A 12,172-nucleotide genomic window follows, 5' to 3' on the forward strand; every position below is an offset into this window, starting at 1 on the left:
TGTGTCTTTTTAGTGAAAATTAGGTTTTTTCCTTGAAAATTTGTGCCAAATGGATCTTTCTTTCTTGAACAACATGTGCTCTATCAGAACTTGAAAGGAAATTTTGTTAACTTTGTATTTTTTTTGTTTGTGACTGAATAGGAAAAGCTTCTTCTGCCTCAAGATTTAATCAAACCCACCCTTGTTTGTATGTTTTTTCTGTTACAAACGACCAGGGGGTGCGCCTCTGCACTCTGCACCTTGCTGCTCGAGTAGGTTGCTTGGATTCTGTGCGAGAATTGTTGGCTTGGGGTGCTGACCGCATTCAACAAGATGCGTTTGGGTGAGAACTCCCTTAAGTCTCTCCGAAGGCATAATTTCATTCGTCCTGTTTACTCAAACTTTATTACATGTTTAGTTTGTTACAGATAGGACTACTTTAATAGGAGATAAAAAGAGAGAATTTACCAAGAGATTTTCGTAGACTACTGGTTAATGTGTTTTACTTGGCAGACACATCCCATATGCGGTAGCCCTTAAATACAAACACTTTGCCTATGCAGCCTTACTAAATCCCAATTCTGCAGAACCGTTGGTTTAATTACAAATACTCTGCCCGTGCAGCCTTACTGAATCCTAGATCTGTAGAACAATTGGTTTGGCCTACACTGGAAATTCAAAAATCAACTCAATCCAGAGGTTAAGATCTTATTGGAAAAGGCGCTTATGGAATGGAGGCTAATCGAGCAAGGGATAAAAACATTTTCTTTGTAGCTACCTCTTCAGTGTCTTCTTCCACTGATCAAGAAGATAACATTGAAGATAATATTTATGATGTGAGTTCTTGCTTCTAATCTCAAATCTCTATTGATTGGTTGGTACTTGGTAGAATTAAGACAACTGTAGTCACCACTTAATCAGTATTGAATTACATAACTCATGACTGTATTCAAAAAACAAGCAAGGAACTGCAAAACAGTTGGTGAAAACCTTGTATAATAGGTGCCAAAAGCAGTTACACTATCAGAAAAACTAAAACAAAGGTCTTTGAGACTTGAAGCAAGAGCCAGGAGTACAATAGAAACCAAGCCAACCATACCACTATATACTAAAAAGAAATCAATTTGTATCTAGTGGTTGTATTTTCAAAAACAATTTGTTGGAAGTCATGATTATATTTTTAAAAACATTTGGAAACCATAATTATATTTTCCAGTGATTTTCAAACCAGGCATTTAATGAAAAGTAGAACTAGGAACTACATGTCCATTTAATTCTTTGAATCAAAGCGAACAGGGTGAAGCCTCCTCCAGATATACCAAAAAGAAGGGTCAACACCCCGAGGAATCTGTAAACAAATTTTAGTGATCTTCTTGTTCTATTCCTCAAATGCTCTACAAATTTTGTTTTTTGCTTGGTCAGTATGTCTATCAATATGTGTATTTTCTTTGTCAGTATTTTAGAAACAAGGTCTATTATGTCGAGGTAGGGACTGTGCTCCCCTTTTGCACCTCCATAAAATATCTCTTGCAACCGAAATGTAATAGGACTTAGTCCTACTGTTGTTCCCTTCTTCTCTTTTTATAATACAAAAGTACCTGATCTTGTTAAAAAAAAATTACATTTCGAGTTGTCTAAAACAATTGTAGAGGAAACAATAGTTGCATTTCCTTGAGACACATCAATTTCCATAGGTCTTTAGTGTTGCATGTTTCCTTCTCACTATCTCGGTGATTTGATTCATGGAAGCACTTGTTCCCACCCATTGATGAGGCTAGGATTATTTTTGTGTTTCATTCTTTCTTATTCGTGGGGTTAACCGCAAAATTAGGGGAATGAGACGGAGTTGCCTCTGGTTGCACCGAGGTTGGAGGCCTTGCATTGGATATGGATGTTTTTTTTTGTTGTTTGATGTCTTGCTTAGGAATTGAAGGTTGCTTAGAACCCTTTGTAGGTTTTGGATCATGCCATCCTTGGGTCCTTTTCATGTCAAATGAGGAGGAAGGGGGCCCATGATAAGAAGGGAAAACATTCTAGAGATGATCAAGATATTGGCATATCGTGCAATGAAAAGATGTGTTATCATAGTCTAATGGTTGCGAATAAACAACTCCCCTTGAATTCATGAGGATTTTGTCAAGTAGTCCCTTGCTGAGATTGATTTCAACACATATATGTGAAATTGTTACAATACCCTTCACAAGCCTATATGTGTTAATATTAATAAATTATTCCAGAGCATTACCAACGTTAGCTAGGATATCCATGTGTAATAGATAAAGAGGAAATTTTAGGAGCCAAACCCAAACAGAAATGGCCAAAGTTGGCATAGATAGGGGGTTACATTCTAGAAACCATGGTTGAAAGGAAAGCCCAAAGCGACCCCAAAACCAAGGTCCAAGGTCAAAGACCTTTTGTCGATCTTCCAAAATTTTAAATATACTATAAAGAAACCTTTTGAGCAAAAAAAATAAAAATAAATAAATAAATAAAATAAAATAAAATAAATAAATAATTAAATAAATAAATAAAATAAAATAAAATAAAAATAAAAATAAATAAATAAATCTGTGTTTGGGGACCAAGTCTGATGCACCCAATCCTGAAGCGCAGATGTTGAAGGAAAAAAACCATTAAATCAATAAATAACATGTTGTGTATAGTCAACAGTAAATAAGAAAGTTGAGTTGATCATTTGCCATTTTAAAAAATGGAATATTGAGTCTACGTATCCACAAAGAAGGTTGTCCCTAGAGCTCTTTGTGAGACTAATACAATATCCCTATCTTTAGGGATTCTTTAAAATATTTGGCCTAAAAGGAAGAGGGCGTACCCCCTCTTTTAACTCCACCTCTCAATCTTGAAGCTAAGAAGATTAATGCATCCGTGAGCACATCATAGTCACTTAGCATATTCCTACGAAGTTGTCTTTAGTGCGACTTTTTGGAATTTCGAATGCCAGAATCCGGTGCAAACATTTGAGGTGAAATCGTGATTTGTGTTATTTAAACTAGTTTTTTACTGTACATATGGATTCAACACCCTGGAAAACCTCTAGGACACTTCCATTGCACAGGATTACCCATCAAACTTGTGATTTCAATAAATTCCTGCCAGATTTTAGAGAAATTTGACCAGAAAAAACCCACTGTAAAAACTTTCAAAAAGTCGCACTAAAGACAACTCCTATTCCTATACTGAATTTGTCAACCCCCATAAAAGAAGTGCATAAAGATAGAGGGGATTCTAGTCCGTTCTTAAATACTTTCTGAAATACTGGCTGTAAGGGAAGAAATCAGATTGGTAACTCCCACCTCTAAACAGCCTCACAAATACGGAGAAGGTTAGTAAATATGCATCAATTGCCTTAACTTGGGGGAAGGAGGAACCCGGCGGCTAAAAATTATCCAAAACTGTGTTTGGCTCATGAGAATTGAATGTAGAATGGGTCTGCTCCAGATCGTCTAAGAGAGGGCCTTCAGCCATGACGATTGTGACTACACCAACGACAAATGATGACTCGAGGGTCACGACAAGAGAGTTAGGGGAGGCCTCGATGGAAACGACTGAATACTTGGTAGAGACTAGCTTGACAATAGTTGTAGCAGGACTAGGGTTAGGTTGTGACAGTCGCAACAACACCAGCTACAGAGATATCAACAGATGCCTTAGGGTTGACCATCGTAGCAATGGATGAAATTCAACACATTGTTCTAATTTAAAATAATGAAAAAATGTATTTTTGATTTGAAATTGATAAAATTTATATATTGTTTAAATTTACATATTATAAATTGTTTTTAATCATTTTCTAATGTATTGTTTTAACTTAAATATTACAAATTTTTAAATTTAAAATAATGAAAAAATGTATTTTTATTTAAAAAGTAATAAAATTATAAATATCGAATATCTTCCAAAATATTAGGGCGGCCGAAGACTTGCATCACATAGGTAATCCCAAATGATGTGTTTTTCCTTGAATAATAATGATGAGTCAGCGTGCATTTGTGGATAGTAGCTAGTGATAATTGTCCCTAAGATTTGACAAGTGAATTACGATGAGTTTTCTCACATTTAAGGAAAAAAAATTACATCCATGTGACATAATACTTTATTAATTCAATTATTTTTTTACTCAACCGAAATTATTGAGCCAAGAGGCTCATTTTACAGCCCAGTATGATGTGTAATGCTGTCCGTCCTCATCAAAGTTGAAATTTTGCTCATGTGGACCAAAACAAAAAAAACTATACAAAACATTCAAATAATATAAAATCATAAAAAAATTTACACGTAAAAAAATTGGATCCTTCCCACTCATATTAAATCTGTATTTAAAATAAATCTAGGCTGATAATAATATATATATATATATATATATATATATATATATATATATATATATATATATATATATATATATATATATATATATATATATATATATCTATATCTATCTATCTATCTATCTATCTATATATATAAGGCTTACCTTCTCTAAGAAAAAGGTGAATACTTAAATAGTATCTTGTTTACTTGAACATAATTGTAATAAAACGCGGTTTTCCAAAGACTCACTGGAGTTTCACTGTAAATTCCTGGACAGAGTTCAACTATTCCATTCTGTTTCATAATCGACGCACGAAAATTACGACGAAGTTCAACGGTTCCATTCCGTATCGTAATCAACGCACGAAAATTACGACAAAGTCTCCGTGATTTACACACGAAAATTACAGCAACGCTGTGAAATTTTAGGAATAAATTACACGTGGAAAATTAGAAAAGATAAAAAGATGTGGCATGTTTTAAGCGGCGTCCCCTTTGGCACTCTGTTTTACAGAGCCTAAACGGCTTGGGGATTCATTGTTCGGGCTCCAGGGATGCTCTAGTTTGGGCTCTTCCGCGATCTTCTCAGCCTATTCGAGTAAAGGATTTATATGCTTCAATGTCTCAGGCCTCTCATGTAATTCCAACCTGCTCTTTCCTCCTCAACTATGGAAGGCAGCATGCCCACTTAAAATGATTTTATTCTCGTGGTTGGTCTTCAGGAACAGGAACCTTACTTGGGAGGTCCTTCAAAAGAAAGGTTGGCATGGATGGCTTTAAATGGTGGAGCGAGCAGAGTTTATCCTGGCAAACTTTGTTTATCCTTGTCTGCTGGTTCTTGTGGAAATGGAGGAATGCTAATATTTTTCAAGATTCAAGGGCACCTCTGAACTCTATTATGTTGTGAATTTTGGCAAGTCACGACCTAAATGGCTGATTTTGGACCTTGATTCTCAATTATGTGTCTCTTATCAGGGATTGTTGATATGTTTTGTTTTTGAAAGCGTTTCAATCTTGTAAATATTTTCAGTTTGGCCTATTAATATGTGCTAATCAGTCTAATACAATTCTGAAAGTTTTTGGACTGATATGATATTATATTTTGGTATCTGGTAATTAGTTATTTGGAATACCTGATACTCTTCAGTATATTTGGAAAATCTGTTTCCAACATATCTATGTATTCAAATCATTGTATTCTCTTAATATAAGCTATGATGGTTTTTTCTCTCTGAAAAAACATTCAACCTTAAAAACACCTCAAGTTTAATAATAAAATGTTTTTTTTGGCTATAATGTTATTTGTTGATTTATTTATACTGTAGTGAAATAATAAAGGCAGACACAAACATTAAAACACTTGAAAAATTAATATAGACTAATTAAATTGCCATAGTTTAATTATTTTGTTTTTTTTTTTAAATTATGAAAATTTTGGCAAGATTTTGATAGAATCCGCCAGAGATTTTTGTAAATCCAAATTACAACTGTTAATTTCAAGATTTTGGGTGACCTAGAAGTTTTTGATGGTGATGAATCCATTTCCACCATAAAAAAATACGATTCAAATACTGCTACTGCAAGATTTCAAAAAAAAAAGGCCAGATTCCAACCACTTTCCGATAGAGTATACCAATTAAATTGTAGCTTTATTTTAAATTATTATACATGCAACATACATGTATTATATATTTAGTTTTGTTTTGTCTTCGTATTAATTTGTCTTTGATCAGAATTTGTGTGACTTATCCATAATTTAATATTGGGAATTCAATTTTTGTTATTTTTATTATTATTTAAATTTATTTATTTACAAGGTGATTTGTTTAGGTTTTATTATGAGTCGTTTAATTAATATTTTTTTGTTTTTAGTTTTATTTATTTAACTCTTTTTTCTTCTTCCTTTTTTTAATAAATTATAGTTTTCTTTAAGATCACTTATATATATATATATATATATATATATATATATATATATATATAATATATATTTCTTAATTTTTGCTGATGACATTCAACACTACACTATTTTATTAGTTGTTTTATTTTTGTGACTAAATCTTTGTCTTTATTAGTTTTTAGTTTAATTAAGCTATATTTAAGTTAAGCAACAAGTATTAGCCACTATGTAGCCCTTGTTATTATTTAATGTGTTAGATATATACATTTAAAAAAATATGTTTAACCATAAATATTTACCCCCCAATTTATCATAGAAATTCTTAACTTGTAAAGAGTTTTTGATACAATATCATGGCTTATTAATATCACTTGTCCAATTGATATGACATTATTTAAATTAATTAATTTGAGATAAATTAATTAAAAATACATAACTAATTTGGAGAGAAATCTTAACCTAATAATCATTGATAATTAAATTAAAATTTTGGAAAATCTATTCTGAAATAGATATTTCAATGTAATTATTTTATTAGGAAAACTAAATATTGTTATGGTTTATTTTTTGAAATATAAATATTATTAGTTTTCTTAATTGTGCTGAGAGATGCATTCTATAGCCAAGTATGAGGGCGATGTGTAAGTATATCACATCTCCAATAAATAAATAAATAAACTTTTCTAAACAAATTAATATGTTCATAAACAAAAATCTTCCAACAATAATGTCCCCTTCCTTTCTTTCAACAATATACACACCAAGACAATCTCTTTACTCACAACGGACACACTTGCATCTTGGTGAAGTTGCAACATGAAGTCTCTTTGGATGAAATTTTCACTAGTCTTGTCTTGGACTCATGATTATGGTTAAGCTAGGGTTGTGATATTTCTCATCAAAATAAAAATGTTATAGACATGTTTAGCTTACTTGATTCCATTCTGATTTGATCTTAAAAAAATGGAGAATGGTACATGGATACCTGCAAGTAGGAATGGATACAATCTCTTTCATGCAGTTTCTCACTACATAACCTAGGTTTCCAATCCATTGCATGCCTTATTTTCTGTTTACATTCTTATAGCATTTCAGGTTGTATCATTACAAATAAGTCTACAATGTTAAGAATGCCAATCTCTTAATTTTGTCACCACAACCATGGTAGCTAATAAGATGACCATTGTGTTATTTTGTTTCAATCGCATGTGTACCCATAGTCATGGATTTCTATTCTTTTAACTTTCGATTACGTGAGAATATGGAGCTTGAGGTCAGAAATATGGTAACACCAATACATGAGTCAAAAAACATATGTGAGGGTGAGGTCTCATGTGTGATCACTTAGAGATGAATTTAATATTCCTCAGAATGCTCTGCTTTGTGAGAAGGCTAGAGGCTACCCACGCATCCCTAAGTAGAGATTTCAGGAATCTGCAAGTGAGTGTGAAAGATAATATGAAATGGAGCTTATCTATGATTGCAATAAAATGGCGGGCATCACCACTTGGTGTCTATCTCGAGTTGGATAACTTCTTTTCAAAAGTTATCATGGAATGCCTAGATATAAACTCCACATGAAAAAGCTGAGATAAATCAAAATTTATAAATATTGCAACTTATTATAGTTTAGATGCAATTGTTATAATGCCCTCACTTCATTGTTTAATGAGATGGTGATGAAAATGTATTGTCTAAACATAGGAACAATATAATACAATTAGCGACTGCAATTTGATATTATTTGGGTGAAAGCATGGAACTGGGTTACACTTTTTGGTGAAAGAGGGCACATTGGGGTAGAAAAACAATAGTTTGATTGAGCCATTTTTAAGTGTTTGATCGAGCTCCGTAAGCGCTAAAAAGGAAGATCAATCGAGGGTTAAAAGCTAATTCTTGATCGAGCTATATTCTCGATCGAGCTTTAGGGCACGATCAAGCTTTAAGGCTCGATCGATCATTAAGGCTTGATTGATCAAACACTTTTCTTTAATATATACCGCTCCCACGGTCTGCATGCGCCATTTGCACAGATCGTGGGAGCTCGACTGAGAGTTTGAGAGTAGATTGACCGAGATTATTGGAGCTCAATCAAGCAATGTAACATTCAAATCAATCTCGCCAACCACCCAACTAACCTCATAGAGGCTAGGTAGGTGCTCTATCCTTTGTCTCTCTTATTTAATTTTTTTCGCAAAATGTAACAAATTAATTAAAAAAAACAATCATGTACAAAAACCATGAAAATCAATTAATTAAAAAAAACCATACAAAAACTAGGAAAACCACAAAATAAACCCTTCAAAAAAGCTTTAGAAAATCACAAAACCAACCAAGAAAACCATAAAAAGAAAACCCTTCAAAACAACTTAGAAAACCATAAGAAAACCCTTCAAAACAACCTAGAAAATACTTCAAAAGCACCAAAAAAAATTTATAATTTAGGTTTTAATTTGTTTCTTGCTTGCAATGTTTTGAGTATTAAATGCATATTTTCTGATTTTGAATTGTAAAAAAATAAAAATAAAAAAATAAAATTCTAATTATTTTAGGTTTTAAATTTTTTCTTTAAGAATTTTATTAAATAAAATTTCAATTTTTTTTTTTTTGATATTTAAAATGCATTTTAAATTTCTAGCAAATTTGAATGAAAATATACCCCAAAAACTCCAAAATAAAAAACAACAAAACTATAACCAATAAATAAGAAGCTTCAGATTGACATGATCAATATGGTTGCTCATAATGCACCTCTATTTATAAAATAAGAAATTTTACTTTATTTTATTATTTTAAATTTAAATTAATTTATATCTTAATTTTTTTTTTTTAATTATAAATATAGCAATAAAATATTAATCTTTAAATTTAAAAATCTAAAGAAGAAATATATATATATATATATATATATATATATATACTAAAAACTATATAACATCATGTTATTGTATATAATCATAACATTTTACATAACATATATATAACTATATAACATACATGTAATTGCAATTCAGGGAAAACAAAATTGAGTGAGACCAAAACAAATTGATGCCTGAATGCATTTAATGTAAACGAGAAAGGAGACGGAATAAACCCTAAAGTTGGGAAAATTGACCGCATTCAGGAGAAAAAATCCTAATGTGGGGAAAATTGACTGCATCGCATCGAGGAAAACCCTAACGTAGGAATATTTGACTGCATTGAGGGGGAAAAAGCCTAATTTCTGGAAAATCAACTACATAGAGGAAAAAACCCTAAACATAGGAAAAATCGACTGCATCGAGTAAAATAACCCTAACGTCAAGAAATTCCTTTTCATATTCATTCATCTTTCCAGATCCAATCCGGTCTGCGGGCTGCGGTTCGATCCAATCTGGGGCACGTTTGGTCTGTGGTCTGGTTTGCTTATATCAAGTGCACACATTCCTTATCTTTTTCTAATACATATCTGCTCATATATTTTCAAGTTTGAATAATTTACCATAGCTACCAAAGATTACCAAAGGTAGACCTAGCACAGTTACTCTACGGAGCCTTTATGAGTATATAGAGTCTTTAGAAAAACGTAGAGAAGAAAGAGAAGTCAAGCTACAAACAGAGTTAGAAGCCATGTTGGAAAATAAATTCACATCTCTTGAAGACAAGATCCAAAACAAATAGAAAATAAAATAGAACTATTGGAGAATAAAATGGAGGCAATGGAGACTAGGTTGCAGGTTATAGAAAAACAAAACCAAGATACAAACCAAACATCCCAGCAAGGAGATTCTGATACTTTAGAGAGTCTTAAAATGAAGGACATGATTAAAGAACTAGAAGAAAAAGTTAATAGCCGCCTCACCTTAAATAGTGTGGTAGGTAAATCAGATATCAAACCAATTAAAGATGAAATCAAAAAATTGATAGAATTAGACCATGAGCATAAGAAAAGGGCCTTGAACCTTATAATCTTCAGTTTGAAAGAGGATATAGACGAGGATACTTTAGCCATAGCCTAGACAGAATTACATAATAGATTACAAATTGAAACAACGTGTCTCACAAAAGCAACAAGGTTGGGGAAACTAACTGAGAATAAAGGAAGGCTGATCTGAATAAAGGTGAGCTCTACTGACCATAAGTATAACATATTTAGTAAAACCTCATGTCTAAAAGGAACGAGAATATTTATAAATGAAGATCTCATTCCAGAAGATCAAGAAGAATTAAGAAAGGAGGTTCAAAAGGTAAAAGAAGCTAGGAAGGAAAATGGGCAATAATCAGAAATAGAAAAGTCGTTATTTGAGATAGAAACCAAAAAGATAGTAATAAATAGCAATTCAACATGCTCTGGATTCTTTCTTGGAACTGTCGGGGCTTTTCATGGAACAAAGGCCCCAAAATAAGTTGGATCTCGAATGATGTTGACATTATATTGCTTTCTGAAACTTGGGAGAGCGAAGAATCTAAAGTCTCTAACATAAATGGCTTTGCACTATGGTCTACCTAGAACAAGTGATCCTCCCGTAGAGGCATTGGGGGTATAGCTTGTTACATTAAGAAGAACATCTCCCCCCATGCTAGGATTTATAAAAACGACCCTTAAAAAAAATATAGTTAGATAGAGATTACTGAAATTAATGATAAAAAGACCTACATAGCAATCTGCTATTCCCCCACCATCAATTCTAACTTCTATAAGAAAAATAATCTAGAAAGAAATAGTCCTTACAATGGTTTAGAGAATGATATTTCTAGCTTAAGGAATGAAGGAAATATCCTTTTAATGGGTGACTTTAATGCTCAAACTTCAACCAACCAAGCTATTCTTTTAAGCAATCATTCTAACCCTTACAACTTTCAATTTTGTCATGCATAGAGATCACATGGAAGATAACCCTTATAGCCGAAAGAACTTGATCTTTGATAGAAATAAAAATTATCTCTTTCTAAATGAATTAAAAACTAATTTGCTTCCTTTATCTAGTATAAACAACATAGAAGACCTCTATCATAATTTTACTACAACCCTCTCATATTCTATTAACAGGTTCTCAATTCAAGTTTCAAGTAATAAAAGAAATAGCAAAACCAACCCATGGTATGACAAAGATTGTAAAAGTGCAAGGAGAGCAATTAAGGAAGTTGTTGATGAATCTCTTAAAATTGGCAAGATAAAAATATGCAAAGCCCTAACTAAAAGGAAAAAAGGCAGTATATTCGTAAGAGACAACAAAATCTCTTACACCTCTCTAAGGTAGCTCCTAAGAAATTCTGGAGGCAATTTCTAACTAGGAAAACTAAACATAATAATAAAATTGCTTTACACGACTTAAATTCCTATCTTAAAAAGATTTATGAATCTCCAAACATCATGGATAACTTTGAAACCTTGCTCACAACGAAAGAAGTTTTCTCATTAGAAGACATTGATTTTGGGCTTAAACACCTGGTAAATAGGAAAGCTAATGACAATTAAGGTTACTGAACGAAATCTTAAAAATTGGAGGTCATGTCCTCATCCCCCACATCCAGAAGCTTTTCAATCAAGCGGTCAAGCAAGGGTTCCCTAAACCATGGACTCAGAGTCTCATTATCCCTATTTTTAAAAGTGGGGATACAAATAACCCCTCTAATTATCAAAAAATTATGATCACCGCTCTCTTAGCCAAGTTATATGGTATTATTTTGGAAAAGAAGTTGAGTATATGGCTTGAAAGTGAAGGTAAGCGGGCTAAAGGCCAAGCATATTTTAGAAGGCAATGCTCAACAATGGACCACCTTGTTACGCTTAGGATCATTGTGGAGGAATGCCGTAATGATAAATCCAATCCCTTTTTTTGCTTTGTGGACTTTAGAAAGGCGTTTGATACGGTCCTGTTGTGCTCCACAACAACCCCCCATTTCATAACAATTTTATTCCCAAAATTATCATATGAAATGGGTCCCTTAGAGTTTAATTGGTATCAACATTGTATCTTT

The 12,172-nt window shown here is 32.5% G+C and overlaps 1 protein-coding gene across 1 annotated transcript in view; it reads right to left on the minus strand.

The window, feature by feature from the left end:
* Window positions 1-201: 201 nt before the first annotated feature.
* The window catches only part of LOC149140115 (serine carboxypeptidase-like), a 45,200-nt gene continuing 33,229 nt past the window's right edge, over window positions 202-12,172 (minus strand). The window contains exons 7-8 of the mRNA XM_089450897.1: window positions 591-642; window positions 202-367 (exon numbers count right to left, since the gene is read on the minus strand). Of these exons, the coding sequence (XP_089307023.1) occupies window positions 202-367; window positions 591-642 (218 nt within the window). The remainder of the gene's footprint in view (window positions 368-590; window positions 643-12,172) is intronic.

This window comes from Pinus tabuliformis, chromosome X, assembly GCF_031772625.1.
Source record: "Pinus tabuliformis cultivar Carrire ecotype Pingquan chromosome X, CPIR1, whole genome shotgun sequence".
Classification (NCBI taxonomy): Eukaryota; Viridiplantae; Streptophyta; class Pinopsida; order Pinales; family Pinaceae; genus Pinus; species Pinus tabuliformis.